We start from the raw sequence: 20,581 nt of genomic DNA on the forward strand, positions 1-20,581 counted from the left end.
TGCGGACCAAGCTCTGACACTGATCATACAGGGAGCGGACCGCCACACTCAGACAGTCTGATACCCCATACTCTCTGAGCACACTCCCCACAGGACTTCCCGGGGGACACGGTCGAATGCCTTCTCCAAGTCCACAAAGCACATGTAGACTGGTTGGGCAAACTCCCATGCACCCTCAAGGACCCTGCCGAGAGTATAGAGCTGGTCTACCGTTCCACGACTAGGACGAAAACCACACTGTTCCTCCTGGATCCGAGGTTCGACTATCCGGCGTAGCCTCCTCTCCAGTACACCTGAATAGACCTTATCGGGAAGGCTGAGGAGTGTGATCCCACGATATTTGGAACACACCCTCCGGTTCCCCTTCTTAAAGAGAGGAACCACCACCCCGGTCTGCCAATCCAGAGGTACAGCCCCCGATGTCCACGCGATGTTGCAGAGTCTTGTCAACCAAGACAGCCCCACAGCATCCAGAGCCTTAAGGAACTCCGGGGGGATCTAATCCACCCCCGGGGCCTTGCCACCGAGGAGCTTTTTAACTACCTCGGCAACCTCAGCCCCAGAAATAGGAGAGCCCACCACAGATTCACCAGGCACTGCTTCCTCATAGGAAGACGTGTTGGTGGGATTGAGGAGGTCTTCAAAGTATTCCCTCCACCGATCCACAACAGCCGCAGTAGAGGTCAGCAGCACACCATTCTCACCATACACGGTGTTGACAGTGCACTGCTTCCCCCCCCTGAGGCGGCGGATGGTGGACCAGAATCGCTTCGAAGTCGTCCGGAAGTCGTTTTCCATGGCTTCCCCAAACTCCTCCCATGTCCCATTTTTTTCCTCCGCGACCGCTGAAGCCGCACTTCGCTTGGCCTGTCGGTACCTGTCCGCTGCCTCTGGAGTCCCATGAGCCAAAAGGACCCGATAGGACTCTTTCTTCAGCTTGGCGGTATCCCTCACTGCTGGTGTCCACCAGCGGGTTCTAGGATTACCGCCACGACAGGCACCAACCACCTTGCGGCCACAGCTCCAATCAGCCGCCTCGACAATAGAGGAACGGAACATGGTCCACTCGGACTCAATATCCAGTGCCAAAAAGATCCCTTCCCCATCAACAACAATGCTAATCAAGCAGACTTTGTGAGAGCCAACAACAATTACTCGGGGAAAATTATGATCCAGGACCTTATGTTTTTGAGCCCGAACACAAAGAAGATGAGCAATAAGTTTTAGAAGGCGAGTGAAGGATGCAGCTTCATTGTGACACTATAGCATTAGCAACATTGCTAGGTGCTAAACATATAAACTAACCATAACAAACCAGAATAAAACACTTACTGTAATAGTTCCACTCTTGCTGGGATGCTGACCTACGGGACGCTTTTACATAATTCAGTTCAGATGAAGATTCAATCACAATCCTCACAAAGGGTTAAAAACAACTTCCTGCAGGAAGCATCTTGTGGGGTCTATTTGGCCATCTTGGTGTATGTGAAAGTGGACCAGCCTGTCAGACCATAGTCACATTTGTCTACTAGCAGGTGAGAGATGCATGAATTATAATCTAGAATGTACTTTTAGCAAGTTTGAGATCAAGCCATCGGCTCAGTGTGTCCACAATAGCAGCGTAAGCTAGCATTAGCTCACTGCTATCAATGTGTCGCTAAAATAGTCTGTCTGCGTTAGCACTTATAATAACAACATCACTCATATTTGGTTCATTTTCAGGTCACAACATGTAAATGGAATATTTTTAGAGAGAGTATAATAAATGCAACAGGACTCTCCATCTGTTGACTCAATTGTTAGCTATTTAGTTAGGATTTCAAAAGCTTAAAAAAGTGTGTGTTCTTGTCTTACATAAGGATTGTCAATGATAAACACCAAATATATTTTGCGTATTTCCAGTATGACTGATCAGATAACATTGTCAGAGTGCAAAAACTACTACAGTGTAGCTGCGGACCGGTCAACGCTTGAAAATTTGTCCCACGGACCGGGGGGGTATTTTTATTTTTTTATTTTTAGTTTTTTTTCATAAAGAAATACAATCATGTGTGCTTACGGACTGTATCCCTGCAGACTGTATTGATCTATATAGATATATAATGTATATATTGTGTTTTTTATGTTGATTTAATAAAAAAAAACAAAAAAACATTTATTATTATTATTATTTTTATTATTTCTTGTGCGGCCTGGTACCAATCGGTCCGCGGACCGGTACCGGGCCGGTGATGCAGTCATTAACCCGGTGGTTGGGGACCACAGGTTTAATGGATACAATGAAACACAAATAAGCAAAAAAAGTAGACCAGTCTACTGGTACTTTGAGGCTTAAAACTCAGTACCCATTTAGGGATGTGTACTGAATAAATACAGTAGGGAGCGACCAAATTAAATCGGTACTACCAGGTACCGATTCACGTAAAATCACACGGGAACATGTTTTGATACCTTTGTTGCATGTGTCTGGTTGCAGGCTATGCGCCACAGCACTTGGGGGGCCATCAGGCGTATTTGTGGCGGAATATATAGAGGTCAAGTTTCAATTTTTCATGCCAACAAAGCAAGCATGCCTGATAGAAAGTGTTTAGATTAGCAGTAGAATGGGAAAACAAGTTCACTTTTTATGCTTATTTATTTTTCATTGTATCCATTAAACCATATCCAATTGTGTTTACAATCCACAAAGTATGTGAAAACACCATCTAAACATCACAAAATGCCACAATTTCAGACCAACATTTTGAATGTTCCGCTCTTAAAACTTGTAACTCATCCTTCTTATTTTCAGGTTCAAAAATATAAGGTTCTGGATCATACATTTGTCCCAAAGTAATCTAGTTGGCTCTCACAAAGTCTGCACGATTACCATTGTTGTTAATGGGGAAGGGATCTGTGGTTCCCACCTGGCTCTGGAATCTCTGTGAGATCAGGGGCCGTACTTATCAAGCTTCTTAGAGTGCCATTTTACACTTAAGTCCTGAGAATTTGCGAAATGTAGTCCTACTCTCAAACTTAAGAATAAAAGCTTTTTATCAACGTTCTTAAGTCTAAGAATCACTCCTACTCTCCACGATATTTAAGAGACCTTCAGAGGTGTCTTAAGTGGTTAGGAGTTGCCAGCAGGGGATGGCACTGAGGCGAGAGAGACGTGCGCGAACGTTCAGGGAACGGAACAATGTTTTGGTTTTTTTGATGACGAGCAGCTGATCAAACGGTATCGTTTAGACAGAGCGGATATTATTTTTTGTCACAGATTTAATACTTTTCGATTCCTTGTTGATTTCTGCATGTGTCTGCAGTGGGCTAGTATATATAGAGCCACCCACACCAGTTTCAAATTAGTTGCCTAATTAATGAATTGGAAAGAAAATGTTATGACAGTAGCGTATGTTTGTGGCCGTGAGGTGAGTGACGTCAGTGAGTGTGTGGGCGATAGAAGAGAGGGAGCGGTAGCGTGAGTGCTGGCGGGGACTAGTTTGTTTTGTATTATTTTGTAGTTTATTGTCAAAATATACACTCCCATTGTCCACTTAAATATTTCCAAGATATTTCTTTATTCTTAGACAACGGATTCCCTTCCGTGATTGGTCATTTCTATGGACACAGAAATGACGTCACCTAAAATTCCGTTTACGGCACATAGTAATGTCGTAATTCAGCTCTGAGTGTGACACTTAAGATTCAGTCCTACACTTCGCTGAAAGTGTGAGTAAGACGCTTGATAACTAACTTTTAAGTGCAGCTTTCAGCGAATAATTTATTTACTCTTAAGTCAACTCTTAGCAGACTTCTTAGGAGTATTCTAAGAAGCTTGATAAGTACGGCCCCAGATATATATGATCCATCCATCCATTTCTACCGCTTCTTCGCCCCCCCGCAACCCCGAAGGAATCCCTTTGGGGTTGCGGGGGGCGCTGGAGCCTATCTCAGCTACAATCGGGCGGAAGGCGGGGTACACCCTGGACAAGTTCATCTGCTAGCTTGAGGCTAATTTATATTGGAAATGCCATATACATGCTACTGATTAGCATTAGCAATTTTACATGGCAATTTCCACTCCTCCAAGTTTAGTATTAAAAACTGCAACTAAGATGCAAGTTACAATCAAACAGCTTGTGTATAGTTAGTACAATACTCCCAGTGTAAACATTGAAGGACTCAACCTAAAACAAGACTGGCATATTTAACTTGATGGTTAAGTTTACTTCCTGACTACGGGAACACAGTGAGGACAAACTAATGACAGCATACTTGCAAATGAGACCCTGTTCAGAATCAGAATCAGAATCAGAATCAGAATAGTTTTTATTGCCATTGTTTGAGAACGGTTTCACAAACTAGGAATTTTTCTTGGTGCAATCGTGCAACATAAAACACATAACACAGAATAGAAATATTGTTGTTGTTATCAAACAAATGACTATTTATTACCACATGATCACACACAAAAGTAGTGCATATTGGTACCAGGGCCTCCCCTGTCTATATGGGGCCCATTTTGTGTGAAGAAGTGTGTGTAAAGAATGATAAACAATCACACTGGGATCAAGTGATCTGCTAAATCTCAGATTTTGCACTGAAATACATTTTAAACCAATTTTCTTCCCACTAACTTGTTTTAGTACAAAACATACATAAAATTAAATTCAAGCTCGATCATTTCACATAGATAAATATTTTTGGGGCCTCAAAATAAAATTTTGCTCAGGGCCCCAATTTAGCCAGGACTAAGCCCTAATTGGCAAAGTTGAGTAGTGGTATCAATTCAAAGGTAGGAATTGGTACGGTATCGGTTCAAATGTGAAAGGTACCCATCCCCAGCTGCAGCACACAAAAAAGGTCACTAGTGCGCTGGAGCCTATCCCAGCCGACTTAACAAACAACCATTCTCACTCATGTTCCACTTATAGAACATTTAGAGTGCTAATTCGTACCTTATTTGACACAATATGAGAACTGCCTCTCATTATGATGTCATCAATCATCATTATGCATCAGTATTGAATAATTAGCCAATTTCAGCCAAAATGTCACTGTAGAAGGCCTTCATATAAACTTCAAAGACTGAAACCACAACCTGTAAATAGCACTAAAATGTGTTAAAGTGTGTTTTTAAAATCAATTCTTTAAACTCACTACAGTAACTTTTTTTCCTCCCTTTTCTTAGTGACCACAGCAGAGAGGCCATCTGTTAGTGATGTGGGCCCAAAGTCAATCTACACTTTATGGCCTCCACCATATGAAGGTTTCACTCTAATTACAGTAGAGCTCTAATGAGCCATTTGAAAGTCTCAATTGTTTCTCAAAGCTAGAAAACTTCTGGAAATACAGTTTAACTGTATTTACCACTGTGTCTGGAATCAACATTGCTGACTGAAATAGAAATACTTCATAACGGAAACAATACAAAAATGAAAATGTATACATGTATATAAATGTATACAGTCGTGGTCAAAAGTGACTTTCCTGACTTGTTCGAGTCAATGATTCGTTTTTTCAGATCTGTGCTGAGTTCCTTTGACTTTTCCTTTATCGCGTTTGTAACCGAGTCTAATGACTGCATCACATGAGCCCTATTTAAATGGGCTCAGAAAAGTCAACAGGTGTCGTCAATCATAATCACTCACATGAAGTTAAGAGGCCATGCCATGAAGCTAATTTGATTTGATTGTAACTTTTCTACATCACCAAAATTGATCATGTATGTTGCTGTATGTATACTTTTGACCCAGCAGATTTGGTCACATTTTCAGTAGACCCATAATAAATTCATAAAAGAACCAAACTTAATGAATGTTTTTTGTGACCAACAAAATCACTCTATCACAAAAAAAATAAGAGTTGTACAAATTATTTGAAACTCAAGACAGCCATGACATTATGTTCTTTACAAGTGTATTGACCATGACTGTTTATACATATATATATATATATATATATATATATATATATATATATATATATATATATATATATATATATATATAGGCCTGTTGCCATCACGTCTCCACCTCGTCGCTGGGGGGCAATAGACTACAGACTGTGGTGAAGTAGGCTGGCTTCGTCGCGTGAAGAAGCCTACAACTTTTGGTTGTGTTTTCCGCTCCATTTGCTGAATGGTGGTATACGATATATATCTCGATATTTTTTCCGTAAAGTAAAAACAAAACAGTCCTAGTTACCTGAGATACTAAGTACGCCATTATTATGACTTAGTAATTTACTAATTCAAAATAATGACAAAATAATGACTTAATAAGTCAAAATAATGACTTACAAAGTCAAATTAATGACTTACTGTAAGTAAGCGTTTGCAATAAGCGTTTGAAAAAAAGAGTTAAAAGTGGGGCCACATGCTGACATATGCTCAACTCATCATGCTTAATTTATTACAGCATTTGGGAAGTCTGTAGTTGATTTTTATTATGTAAATGTTATACTTTTATCACCATGTGATAGCAGGGACCCTGCCATTCAAAACTAGGCTGCTACATTACTAATGATTAATGTAACAGTAGCTGAAAAAATAGTACAATAGCATTAGGAGAGACTATTCATCCCTGAACACCTTAGAGTTCATGTAGGCTTTATGATGCAGTTACATTATTATATCAACTATCAGAGACAACTTCAGGAAACTGTTCATTTAACATAATGTCCTTTTTTGCTGGTTCAACACAGCTCAATCAACTCAGAAAAAGGTAAAGTGAAATAACTTAGTTGTTAACTGTAGGTCAATAATGCTTGTCTTTCTCTCAGACAGACAGGGCTTTGCTGTCCGTAGCACACACACACACACACACACACACACACACACACACACACACACACACACACACACACACACACACACACACACACACACACACACACACACACACACACACACACACACACACACACACACACACACACACGCACACACACACACACACACTCTCACACACCGCACAGTGAGCTAACGTTACGCTAAAAGCTAATTAGCCTTCACCTCAAGGACTGTAAGCCAGCTGAGCTGCCGCTTATGTTTCTAGAACGTCAACGGGCTCATAGTGATGTTACTAGTAGTTGACTTGGAAGTGTTTATTATAATTTGGGGAGAGTCCGCAGCATTATGCTTACCTGCTAAACACCTTTCTGCTTACTCCACCTTCTTTCCCATCTGCCTGCCTGAGCACTGACTGCATGTGCTCTGAATACACACTGCTGATTGGCTGTTACATGCGCTCTGAATACGCACTGCTGATTGGCTGTTACAAGCGCTCTGAATGCGCACTGCTGATTGGCTGTTACCGCTCTGCGTGTAACCAATCAGATGGTTGTGTGGGTGGGACAATGCTGGGTGCTGCAGAGACGTACTGACAGAGGCAGAGGCAGAACTAAGCGGAGCAGCTTGTTAAGACTTTAGTTTAGGCGGTGGCTCTTTATTGTAAGGCGGCCGCCTTAACAACAACTGCAGGGGTGTCAAAAAAAAAAAAAAATAAATTCGATTAATTTCAATAAAAAAAATTAAATTGTCCTTTCCAGCCAGGCAAATCATATTGTTGATGCAAATGCCCATATTTGCTGTACAGATAAGTAAGTAATAGAACAATTGTTTTTAAAGATGTTTGTTTATTTAATGGCTAAATGTAGTTAATCATAGAACTGGCACCCAATGTTACTAAAAAAGTATTAAATGATAAATGGGTTATACTTGTATAGCGCTTTTCTACCTTCAAGGTACTCAAAGCGCTTTGACACTATTTCCACATTTACCCATTCACACACACATTCACACACTGATGGAGGGAGCTGCCATGCAAGGTGCTAACCAGCAGCCATCAGAGGCAAAGGGTGAAGTGTCTTGCCCAAGGACACAACGGTCATGACTAGGAAGGTAGAAGGTGGGAATTGAACCCCAGTAACCAGCAACACTCCGATTGCTGGCACAGCCACTCTACCAACTTCGCCACGCCGTCCCCTATTGATTGATTACTAATCAAGAATCAATTCTGAATCGAATCGTTAACCTCTGTGTTTTTTCCTGACCTAACGTATACATATACTGTACATACATACATACATATACACAGTATATATATGTATATACAGTATATATCAAATCAAATCAAATCAACTTTATTTATAAAGCACATTTAAAATTTACCACAGGAGTAGCCAAAGTGCTGTACAATGGGCAGGTTAAAAGATAAGAGAACCGAGCAAACACAACACAACACAACCAGAGCACGATAAAAAATAAATAAATAAAACATAAAAATATATATATTGTATATATGTGTATATATACTGTATATACACTACCGTTCAAAAGTTTGGGGTCACATTGAAATGTCCTTATTTTTGAAGGAAAAGCACTGTACTTTTCAATGAAAATTACTTTAAACTAGTCTTAACTTTAAAGAAATACACTCTATACATTGCTAATGTGGTAAATGACTATTCTAGCTGCAAATGTCTGGTTTTTGGTGCAATATCTACATACTGTAGGTGTATAGAGGCCCATTTCCAGCAACTATCACTCCAGTGTTCTAATGGTACAATGTGTTTGCTCATTGGCTCAGAAGGCTAATTGATGATTAGAAAACCCTTGTGCAATCATGTTCACACATCTGAAAACAGTTTAGCTCGTTAAGAAGCTATTCCACAAAATTGTTTGGGTGACCCCGAACTTTTGAACGGTAGTGTATATGTATATATATATATATATACATATATACACACAGTATATACATATATACAGTGTATACATATATACAGTGTATATATATATAAATATATACAGTATATATATACACACAGTATATATACAGTATTTAAAATGTAATATCGGAAATTATCTGTATCGGTTTCAAAAAGTAAAATGTATGACTTTTTAAAACGCCGCTGTACGTAGGGAGAAGTACAGAGCAGTTGCGTCTCCCAGTCGTACTTGCCAACCCTCCCAATTTTCCCAGGAGACTCCCGAATTTCAGTGCCCCTCCCGAAATCTCCCGGGGCAACCATTCTCCCAAATTTCTCCCGATATCCACCAAGACGACAATATTGGGGGCGTGCCTTAAAGGCACTGCCTTTGCGTGCCGGCCAAACCACATAATATCTACGGCTTTTCACACAAACTAGTGAATGATAGTCATACTTGGTCAACAGCCATACAGTTCACACTGAGGGTGGCCGTATAAACAACTTTAACACTGTTACAAATATGCGCCACACTGTGAACCCACACCAAACAAGAATGACTAACACATTTCGGGAGAACATCCGCACCGTAACACAACATAAACACAACTGAACAAATACCCAGAAATCGTAGCAGCACTAACTCTTCCGGGGCGCTACAATATACACCCCCGGAACATTTTTAAACGATACCCAGCCCTAACATACACACACACACACACACACACACACACACACACACACACACACACACACACACAGCGGGGGTCCCATTTGTACGCACACACACGCAGGTCTACGCACAATGATGCAGCGTCACGTCTGGTCTTATCGTTGGAACTAAACAAAGTGCTTCTAAACACGCGGGGCCCTCAGCCGGACCAGGTTCCTATTTAGAGCCTTCAGTAAACAGCCAAGCACAGAATGAATCAATTACGCCGCTTCCTGTTTATTTCTAAGATGTTTACACTTCACGGGCCCTCAGCCCGTCTGCATCATTCTTCCTCCTCAACACAGCCTGGTCACGGCCAAGGAATATCAACACACACACACACACACACACACACACACACACACACACACACACACACACACACACACACACACACACACACACACACACACACACACACACACACACACACACACACACACACGCTGTGGACCTAGATTGCAAAGACATTTGTTATGCTGAGTGTACATTGATGTGATTGATTAGAAGGTGCAATCACAGCTTGAGAGAAATGAGCGAGGGCGGGAAGAAAGACGGGAATTTGATGACTGAGCGAGTGAATCAAAGAGAGCAGAAAAGTTGAGCATCAATGTGGTGACGAAGGACCGTCTTTTTTAGGTTTAGTGTCACCAATATGAAAGGGACATCTACTGACTGACATAATATGAAATACACCGGAGAGGCCTCACTTTTCAGTGAATGATGCAATGCTGAAGGAGGTCAAATGACAAATGTCATGAATAAATAAAAAGGTAATAAAATGTATAAATCACCAATTCTATGCACAATGAATTAGTTCAAAATTATATTTTTCATATTTAGAAATAAAACACAAATTGTAGTATATTATTTTCAATTTGAACAATACTGTATATAATTTGTTCATGAGAAATGATCAAAAATGTTTACCTAATTCAGCATAATTTTTGCAAATTATAATTTTTTTATATAATTATAATTTTGGCTAATTATTGATTACAGGCTATCACTCTTAGCACCTTTTGAGCTTTGTTGTAGCTTGAGTCGAGCGACAAAATCCATGGTTAGTTCAGTTATATTTTCACTTTATGTTGATCAGTTGTTTACAAAAGTGTCATAACCGGTCATGTCCTGTGTTGGTTTGGTTGCTATTCTTCTTAATTACGTGTATATTTATGTTGCCAGCCCCTCTTGTCCTCCATTGTTTACGTTTTTGTTGCTAGGAGCGCCTGAGCTTGCGCACCTGTTTTAGTTTGTTGATTAGAATCCCCACCTGCTGCCGCCACTAATCATTCTCATTTATATGAACCCCCACCTGCCAATTCTTGCGGGATTTTTGTTTGCCACAGGTGAGAGTTGTGTTTTTACTTTTTGCCAAACTTACGACCTTTTTGCTTTGCAATTGTTATGTTTGCTCAACTTGCTACATGCTACTGCGTAAATTCATTATGAGTGACCATTAGTTTTTGCTACCTTGCACTAAGCCTATCTAAAAGATTTAAAGGCCTACTGAAACCCACTACTACCGACCACGCAGTCTGATAGTTTATATATCAATGATGAAATCTTAACATTGCAACACATGCCAATACGGCCGGGTTAACTTATAAAGTGACTTTTAAAACTTCCCGGGAAATATCCGGCTGAAACATCGCGGTATGATGACGTATGCGCGTGACGAAGTCAGAGTAACGGAAGTTATGGTACCCGTAGGATCCTATACAAAAAGCTCTGTTTTCATTTCATAATTCCACAGTATTTTGGACATCTTTTGCAATTTGTTTAATGAACAATGAAGGCTGCAAAGAAGACAGTTGTAGGTGGGATCGGTGTATTAGCAGCGGACTACAGCAACACAACCAGGAGGACTTTGTTGGAGCGCTAGCCGCGCTAGCCGCCGACCTCACCTTGACTTCCTACGTCTCCGGGCCGCCAAACGCATCGGGTGAAGTCCTTCGTCCTTCTGCCGATCGCTGGAACGCAGGTGAGCACAGGTGTTGATGAGTAGATGAGGGCTGGCTGGCGTAGGTGGAGAGCTAATGTTTTTAGCATAGCTCTGTGAGGTCCCGTTGCTAAGTTGCTAAGTTAGCTTCAATGGCGTCGTTAGCACAGCATTGTTAACCTTCGCCAGCCTGGAAAGCATTAACCGTGTATTTACATGTCCACGGTTTAAAGGCCTACTGAAACCCACTACTACCGACCACGCAGTCTGATAGTTTATATATCAATGATGAAATCTTAACATTGCAACACATGCCAATACGGCCGGGTTAACTTATAAAGTGACATTTAAAATTTCCCGGGAAATATCCGGCTGAAACGTCGCGGTATGATGACGTATGCGCGTGACGAAGGCAGTTGAACGCGTCATCTTGGAATAGGTCCCTCCCAATTTAAACAGCTCTGTTTTAATCGCTAATTTCCACAGTATTCAGGACATCTGTGTTGGTGAATCTTTTGGAAATTTGTTCAATTAACAATGGAGACTGCAAAAAAGAGAGTTGTAGGGAAGCGGTGTGTTGCTGCTGGATGTAGCAACACAAACCAAAACACAACCGGTGTTTCATTGTTTCTTTTCCCAAAAGATGGCGGCCAAGCTTTACTATGGAACAAAGAAGTCAAGCGAACACGGTTGGATTGGACGACACATACGAAGTACAGTGTATTATGCAGCGAACATTTCGAAAGATCATGTTTCGAAGAGGGTCCCTTGCGAATGGCAGAAATGGGAATCAGCACTCGTCGACTCGTGCTGAAGAAAGGTGCGAAGCCAACTATTTTCGATAGACCACGGACAAGTCCGGAGCACCCGACCCCCTCCACAAGCGGACAGACTGGGCACATGAGGTCTGCATTTGCCAAAAGGGAAAGGAAGAGGGTAAGAATCTTGATATCCAGTTTTCATAGTCAGACTACACTGTTCCAATATCCATTTCTTTGTTCTCAATTGTTGAAACCCCCCCACCTCCACACCCCGGATTGTAAATAATGTAAATAATTCAATGTGATTATCTTGTGTGATGACTGTATTATGATGATAGTATATATATGATAGTATATATCTGTATCATGAATCAATTTAAGTGGACCCCGACTTAAACAAGTTGAAAAACTTATTGGGGTGTTACCATTTAGTGGTCAATTGTACGGAATATGTACTTCACTGTGCAACCTACTAATAAAAGTCTCAATCAATCAACCAAAACTAACACACACAGTCATAGACTACTCCAGTGGTTCTCAACCTTTTTTCAGTGATTTTCCCCTGTGAACATTTTTTTAATTCAAGTACCCCCTAATCAGAGCAAAGCATTTTTGGTTGAAAAAAAGAAAAAAAATACAGCACTATGTCATCAGTTTCTGATTTATTAAATTGTATAACAGTGCAAGATATTGCTAATTTGTAGTGGTCTTTCTTGAACTATTTGGAAAAAAAGATATAAAAATAACTAAAAACTTGTTGAAAAATAAACAAGTGATTCAATTATAAATAATATTTTGTACACATAGAAGTAATCATCAACTTAAAGTGCCCTCTTTGGGGATTGTAATAGAGATCCATCTGGATTCATGAACTTAATTCTAAACATTTATTTTGTTGAAGTATTATTCAATAAATATATTTATAAAGGATTTTTGAATTGTTGCTATTTTTATAATATTTAAAAAAAATCTCTCGTACCCCTTGGCATACCTTCAAGTATCCCCAAGGGTATGCGTACCCCCATTTGAGAACCACTGGACTACTCCATGAACAATGAAATAAATTAACAATAAAATAGTCTACATATAATTATTGCTTCAAGTTCTAGTCAAGTTCTTCTGCAGTATAAAGTATCGTACATTTACTGACATTACTGTCAATAGTGTCAATACTGTCAATAGATTACAATAGACAATAATATAAAGTATTGTACATTTGTACATTTACAGACAATAGATCAGATCATGGACAGTACGACTACGGCATCAGTGGCGGATGCGGTGGATGAACCAATGGCAATGGCACTAGATTTGCCTGATGAGGAGGGCGATCAAGATCAGGTTCGATTTGTTTTCCTAATCAATGTTCAAATGGATTACAGTTCAAGCCCAATCCAAAAGTATTCATAATTAATGTAAATGAGGTATCCATATTACATGTAGCTGTTTCTCCATTTCCAGGGAAATACAAGAGAACAAGGATGCCAGACGGACTGGGTACCGATTGGGACAGCACCAACAGCAATGACCAGTAGCAAGAGCACCCAAACAGGGAAAATACATCATAGATCAAAGGGTATGTCTATTTCGGTGACGAACATGATTCTGCACATCACAGTACACATTGCACGCTGCCTGTGCAGAGTAGAGTAGACAGATAAATTAGGTGATTCAAAGACAATAATTATTATGTGATTCTAGTTTAATTTTAACAGATTATATAAAACAACTTGTGCTTGATTTTATTGCTAGGACACCAGGTGACCCCAGAGATCCTCGAGAGGGTTAGAGCTCGGCCGGCCAGGGTTAGTGAAGTCCCATTGTCAAGTGTAGCAGCTCCATCTGACAGCCCCGAGATGCAGACTAACATAGCAGCTCCAGGTGTGTCTGGAATGCAAGCCAAGCTACGACCACCTCCTGCATGGTTTGATGAAGGACCAGCATCAAGTCCCACTGCGCCTTTTGTTGGTGGTTCTTCCGATGACAGCTATGTGCCGAGTGAGTCAACGACATCGGATCCGTGTCAATCTGACGGGTCGCCAGATCGCCCATGTACTCACCAGATGCGTGAAGAGGGCTGCCACAAGGAACCGAAGTACATCATCTTTGAGTCGTGCCTCCAGAGTCTCGTCAAGTGGTGTCACTGTCCAGTCTGTGGCAGCCAGGACATAAGCCCTTCTTGGGATTCGAACGGTACACAGCTGACCATGACTCTTCAATGTGCATCATGTGACCAGAGGAGTAGTTGGAGCAGCCAGCCAAACATTGGCCCTTATGCCGCGGGCAACATCCTGCTGTCTGCTGGCATCCTCTTCGCTGGGGCATCTTCTGGCAAGGTGTTGCAAGTGCTGAACAGCATCGGAGTGGTCACGTATGTGAAGAGGACATTTTTCAACCACCAGGAGCTCATCCTGCAGCCAGCCATCAAAAAGGTGTGGGAGGAACAGCAACGGACGCACCTCACCATGCTGCAGGTGGAAGGCCGACCCCTCGTCCTTGGTGGTGATGGGCGAGCAGACAGTCCGGGACACAGCGCCAAGTTCGGTACCTACACCACAATGGAGCTTGTGGCCAATGTGGTTCTCGACCTTCAGGTTGTACAGGTACGACCATATAATCTCACTAAAACACTAGTAACACAATAAGCAGATAAGGGATTTTCCAGAATTATCCTAGTAAATTTGTCTAATAACATTAACCATTTCAATGTATACTAAGCCCCTTTTTCATTTTTTTCTTTGCTCATTCCTTTTCTGTTATATATATTTCAGAGCAACGAATGTCTTGGCAGCTACCATATGGAGATGGAAGGACTGAAGAGGATGGTGGAACTGCTGATCAGCTGGGACCTGGATGTCGGGGTGCTGGTGACAGACCGACACAGACAGATCGCTAAATGGATTCGTGAAAACATGCCCAATACACGGCACTGCTATGACATCTGGCATGTTGCAAAATGTTAGTTGGATTATTTGTATGCATGACAAGTTGTGAAGTAGTGTGTACATATCAGTGATCAGATGAATGCGATATTGTATTTAATCCACAAATTTCTGTTTTTTTCTGTTTGTAGCCATCGGAAAGAAACTGAAGGCCATCGCCAAGCATAAGGACTGTGAAGACCTGAAGCCCTGGGTGCAAAGTATAATCAACCACCTCTACTGGGCAGCAGTGTCTACACCGCCTGGAGAGGGGGAACTTCTGGTTGCCAAGTGGAAGTCTGTGGAGCGACACATTCAGAACATCCACAAGGACCATGGCGACCTCTTCCCAATTTGTACTCATGGACAACTGCAACGGCAAAAGAAATGGCTCAAACAAAGTGAGTAGGCAAATAAGTTGCCCGAAAGCAGTGAGGGACTAGCAGTATTTTCCTGCACATCTTTTGAAAGTCAAAAAATTCAGATAAACTTGTAAGTAAATAACCAGTTTAAGTTGACTGGAACATTTTTGTAGAAACGTTGTTCTATTTTAAATTTATGTTTAGGTTCACGCTCAGCAGTGAAACTGGAGGAGGTGGTCAACAACAAGTCCCTGCTAAAAGATATCGCCATGCTGTCGGGTGAACACCAGACTTCCAAGGTGGAGGCGTTCCATAGCCTTATCATACAGGTGAGAATTAGACTGATCGCCTGTAGGTGGTGTCGGTGGTTACCACCTGCCACTAGGACTTTGGTGGCCAGGGAGCAAAATACTAGAGCATACTAAATGAAGCCTTGATACAGTCAGTGTAAGCAAGAGAATGTTGGAGGTCCAACATAGTGGCTGGCATCTTGGTGAGAAAGATTGCAAACAATTCTGGCGTGGTGTTAACATTGAAAACAAAACAGCTTCATTACTGCAGGAGATCAAGCTTTAATAGCTGACTATTAACAGTTTAATACACAAACATTTGTATTCAAATTTACAAACAATTTATAAATTTACACACACATTGTATGGACGCATGACTGAATAAAGTGTCTTTTATCTTATACAGTTCGCACCGAAAATGTATGTCTTCTCATACATCGGAATGCTGTGCAGGTATGTTTCCACACTAATCTAAGTGTCACTAGTGTGTGCCATACTTTAGTACTAATTATTACATTATTCTGTTACCACACCTAGGAACCTGCTTGCTGGGCTGCACTGGAACGAAAATTCGAGCCGCCCTATAGCCACTACACAAGCGGGTGCTGAGCGCTATGCAGTACGCTACCCGAAGTATAAAGCAGGGGGCCATGTGGTCAAGAAAATCGCGACAGAGCCAACATACCGTAAGTGTAGAGGACACAAAACATGTAAACACTTGACACTTTGTATCATGATAATAATACTGTCAAGTTTCACTCTCCATGAGTATATTATGTTGTGAGCAGGAACATGTACAATTGTATTTTGCAGGCTACGTAGATGACTTGATCAGGGAGGTTGTTGCTGGCTGCAGACAGACCCCTGACGAGAGAACACCACTCAGCGTCACTGTGGATGTGCCTCCCTTCCTCTGCGATGAACTGGAGAAGCCAGACAAGGAGGAAGCCATCGCCAAGCACAGGAGTCGCTTCGGTAAGTGTGGAATGCCCTCCCGGTAACAGTTAGAGATGCTACCTCAGTAGAAGCATTTAAGTCCCATCTTAAAACTCATTTGTATACTCTAGCCTTTAAATAGACCCCCTTTTTAGACCAGTTGATCTGCCGTTTCTTTTCTTTTCTCCTCTGCCCCCCCCCCCCCCCCCCACGTGGAGGGGTTATTCCGGTGACCATGGATAAAGTGCTGGCTGTCCAGAGTTGGGACCCGGGGTATACCGCTCGCCTGTGCATCGGTTGGGGACATCTGCGCTGCTGACCCGTCTCCGCTCGGGGTGGCCTCCTGCTGGCTCCACTGGACCCTCACTAATATGTTAGACCCACTCGACATCCATTGCTTTCGGTCTCCCCTAGAGGGGGGGGGTTACCCACATATGCGGTCCTCTCCAAGGTTTCTCATAGTCATTCACATCGACGTCCTACTGGGGTGAGTTTTCCTTGCCCGTGTGTGGGCTCTGTACCGAGGATGTCGTTGTGGCTTGTGCGGCCCTTTGAGACATTTGTGATTTAGTGCTATATAAATAAACATTGATTGATTGACTGATTGATTGATTGATTGATTTTATTGATTAAGTACAGTGGCCATGTAGATTCTGTTGCAGTCACTGCACGTCTTGGAACCCCGTGTAGTCCATCGATGGGAATGTTGTCCTAATCTTATGTACTACACAAGCTGGTAGTACCACCCTTATGTCCTTTCCCAGATATCCCCAGCAGAAGCGGACAAACTGTCGATAGGCTGTGTGTCGTCTCCGCCTGCAAGTAGCAAATGATGGCAGCTGTTATTATCCGGACATGGATACACAGTGACTCACTGTTCTCTGAGATTCAAAAGACATTGTCATGCATTCTATTCATTTGTCATTTACTGTTGCAGTAAATTGTAAATATTGTTGACATCTACGGTCCATCTATGTAATACTTCTATGATATATAATGTCATGTGCATTGTAGCACAGTACATTTCACAGAATAAGAATAAGATAAGAAAGTGCTCATTCTGACTTATCTTCCAAAGGTTGATAGAATAAAGAATTATTTAAACTTATTAGTGCCTCACTCATTTTGCTGTTGCTGCAGCATGCCATATTGCTGTTTGTAGGCGTTATACGCTGTCTGCAGCACCCATTCATCCAGACACACAGATGGAAAGCCATGGTGGTCTATGATGCACGTCTTCACCCCCTCCTCCTCCATCGTTCTGGTCACTGCCTCTATTTCACTACAGCAGACACACTCAGCCACTGTCTCCATGTTCACACAGTTTTGACATGTACACCTGGAAATAGAAATGTTCATAATATTTGTAAATCAATTCATATTATTGACACCTGCAATCTGCAAACATGTGGAATAATTAATATTATCATTGTCTTGTTGTGGATCTTATTAATCTGCATGCATATTTTTAGTATTGCCGGTATATGGAGCTGTGGCCCATAGAAATAATGGGTAATTAATTAGGTTTGACATTGTGTCAATGATAGATACTTAGTGTATAGATAGGCCTGGGGTGTAAGTTGTAACACTAACAGTAACACATTGTGTCAATGATAGATACTTAGTGTATAGATAGGCCTGGGGTGTAAGTTGTAACACTAACAGTAACAGTGCAAGACTAGGCCACAAACTAAAACTAGTCTATAAATAAATAACATATTACCATTCTGTATTCTCAAGGCGATCTATGTCGTGTGCTCCTCCAGCATCAATAGCAGCAGCGTCCTCCTGACCGTCTTCATCAGCGTCGGGTTCAAAGCGATATGGCTCTATCCCTCTCACAGCTTCTTCCCTATCTGAATCGCTTCCACTCCCCACTAGTCCTTCACTTGCACTTTCCTCATCCACAAATCTTTCATCCTCGCTCAAATTAATGGAGAAATCGTCGCTATCTCGGTCAGAATCGCTCTCAGATCTGGCGGCCATCATTGCAAACAATAGGGAGCTTTGCGGATATGTTCAATTGTCCACGTCACGCTACTTCCGGTAGGGGCAAGGCTTTTTTTTGTCAGATACCAAAAGTTGCTATCTTTATCGTCGTTTTTCTATTCTAAATCCTTTCAGCAAAAATATGGCAATATCGCGAAATGATCAAGTATGACACATAGAATAGATCTGCTATCCCCGTTTAAATAAAAAAATTTCATTTCAGTAGGCCTTTAATAGTATTGTTGATTTTCTATCTATCCTTCCTTCTATCCTTTATTTTTTTGTTTCTATATGCAGTTAAAGCACGATGCTATCACGTTAGCTCGTAGCTAAAGCATTTCGCCGATGTATTGTCGTGGAGATAAAAGGCACTGAATGTCCATTTTGCGTTCTCGACTCTCATTTTCAAGAGGATATAGTATCCGAGGTGGTTTAAAATACAAATCCGTGATCCACAATAAAAAAAGGAGAGTGTGGAATCCAATGAGCCAGCTTGTACCTAAGTTACGGTCAGAGCGAAAAAAGATACGTCCATCACTGTCTCTCAAGTCCTTCACTGTAACGTTCCTCATCTACGAATCTTTCATCCTCGCTCAAATTAATGGGGTAATCATCACTTTCTCGGTCCGAATCTCTCTCGCTCCATTGTAAACAATGGGGAATTGTGAGGAATACTAGCTCCTGTGACGTCACGCTACTTCCGGTACAGGCAAGGCTTTTTTTAATCAGCGAGCAAAAGTTGCGAACTTTATCGTCGATTTTCTCTATTAAATCCTTTCAGCAAAAATATGGCAATATCGCGAAATTATCAAGTATGACACATAGAATGGATCTGCTATTCCCGTTTAAATAAATAAAAATCATTTCAGTAGGCCTTTAAGTTTTTCTGCGATGCTTTACGATCGCTTCCTGACGGCACCACTCCATATATTTTTGCCGTGCTTAAAGAAGGATTAAAAAAGACTCTTGCCTGGATGCTGCTCTGCTTCCTGTCCTTTCTGCATCGTGAGAACGCCATCATCGCTACCATGCCACCCGATTGAACATAAAAGAGTGAATAAGATCCAGTCAACGTGGTTTTTAATCAAAGATCAGGTAAACATAGTTTTAATCAATAAAATGAAAGTCTTTTGAGAGGTGAAATTAACTAACATTACTAATTAGCATGTTAGCTTTTGTTCTTCATATACAGTACAGAGCTCTGAGCATGACGTCACACAATTTAACCCCTTCTGACGTTACACGCCACACTTGACATTTCTCACACTTATATTCCCCATTCACTACTCTATATATTTGTTTTATGATAGTAAACTTTGGTCCTCGCAGCTGGCCGTAGTTCCCGTAACTATGATTGGTCGATCGAGATAACCAAGCCATCAACCCTCTGTGCCTACACTTAACCAACCACACAATTTAAACCAATCAGAAACGTTAGGTGGGACTTAGTCTCTCTTTCACATGCCACAGTGCAGTGTTGCCAACTGCCGACTTCCTCGCTAAATCTTGTGACTTCTCCAAAAGCGTTGACTTTCTTTTTCCAAAGCATCTAGCAACTTTTTGGGATGTTTTGGAGACAGGAAAGCGTGTAAAACTCTGCAGTTAATGTCCTGAACAAGCAGCCTCTAACTGTGTCTGCTCTTGGACAGCTGGTACCGAAAACGAATTATTGTATTTTTAAGCGCAATGACCATGAAGTTCAATTCCATTGTCGTCAGAGCAGAGAGAACACGCTCTACCACTCTGCGCAAATATGCCGCCGTTTCTGTCTTGGTCTACAGAGTACGTTTCCATGCACTAAATGAGTCTGATTTCTCAAATAGTTCCGTTTGTTGTATTTTCACACCTATGTGTGCAGTCCAAGTGTCCATGCACTTTCTCTAATGTGACTTATGGTCATATGCCATGTGCCTCCCGTACACTGGGGGGCACTATTTCATTTTAGTGCGGATACATTAATTCCTTTTCCGGTTGACCAAT

General features: G+C 41.5%; 2 protein-coding genes across 2 annotated transcripts; one reads left to right on the plus strand and one right to left on the minus strand.

Annotated features, from left to right (window-relative positions):
* Positions 1-1,497: 1,497 nt before the first annotated feature.
* LOC133630963 (uncharacterized) lies at positions 1,498-17,213 on the plus strand. The gene is made up of 12 exons (XM_062022857.1): positions 1,498-1,535; positions 5,171-5,248; positions 11,986-12,278; positions 13,334-13,444; positions 13,565-13,679; positions 13,856-14,706; positions 14,875-15,061; positions 15,177-15,425; positions 15,591-15,715; positions 16,083-16,129; positions 16,214-16,362; positions 16,490-17,213. The coding sequence occupies exons 3-12, from the start codon at positions 12,117-12,119 to the stop codon at positions 16,675-16,677; spliced, it is 2,184 nt and encodes a 727-aa protein (XP_061878841.1). The 5' UTR covers positions 1,498-1,535; positions 5,171-5,248; positions 11,986-12,116; the 3' UTR covers positions 16,678-17,213.
* On the minus strand, positions 16,818-18,811 carry LOC133630964 (uncharacterized). Its single transcript, XM_062022858.1, has 3 exons — positions 18,336-18,811; positions 17,733-17,951; positions 16,818-17,428 (listed from the first exon to the last, which is right to left on the minus strand). The coding sequence occupies exons 1-3, from the start codon at positions 18,599-18,601 to the stop codon at positions 17,275-17,277; spliced, it is 639 nt and encodes a 212-aa protein (XP_061878842.1). The 5' UTR covers positions 18,602-18,811; the 3' UTR covers positions 16,818-17,274.
* Positions 18,812-20,581: the final 1,770 nt, after the last annotated feature.

This window comes from Entelurus aequoreus, linkage group LG16 (assembly GCF_033978785.1).
Source record: "Entelurus aequoreus isolate RoL-2023_Sb linkage group LG16, RoL_Eaeq_v1.1, whole genome shotgun sequence".
Classification (NCBI taxonomy): domain Eukaryota; kingdom Metazoa; phylum Chordata; class Actinopteri; order Syngnathiformes; family Syngnathidae; genus Entelurus; species Entelurus aequoreus.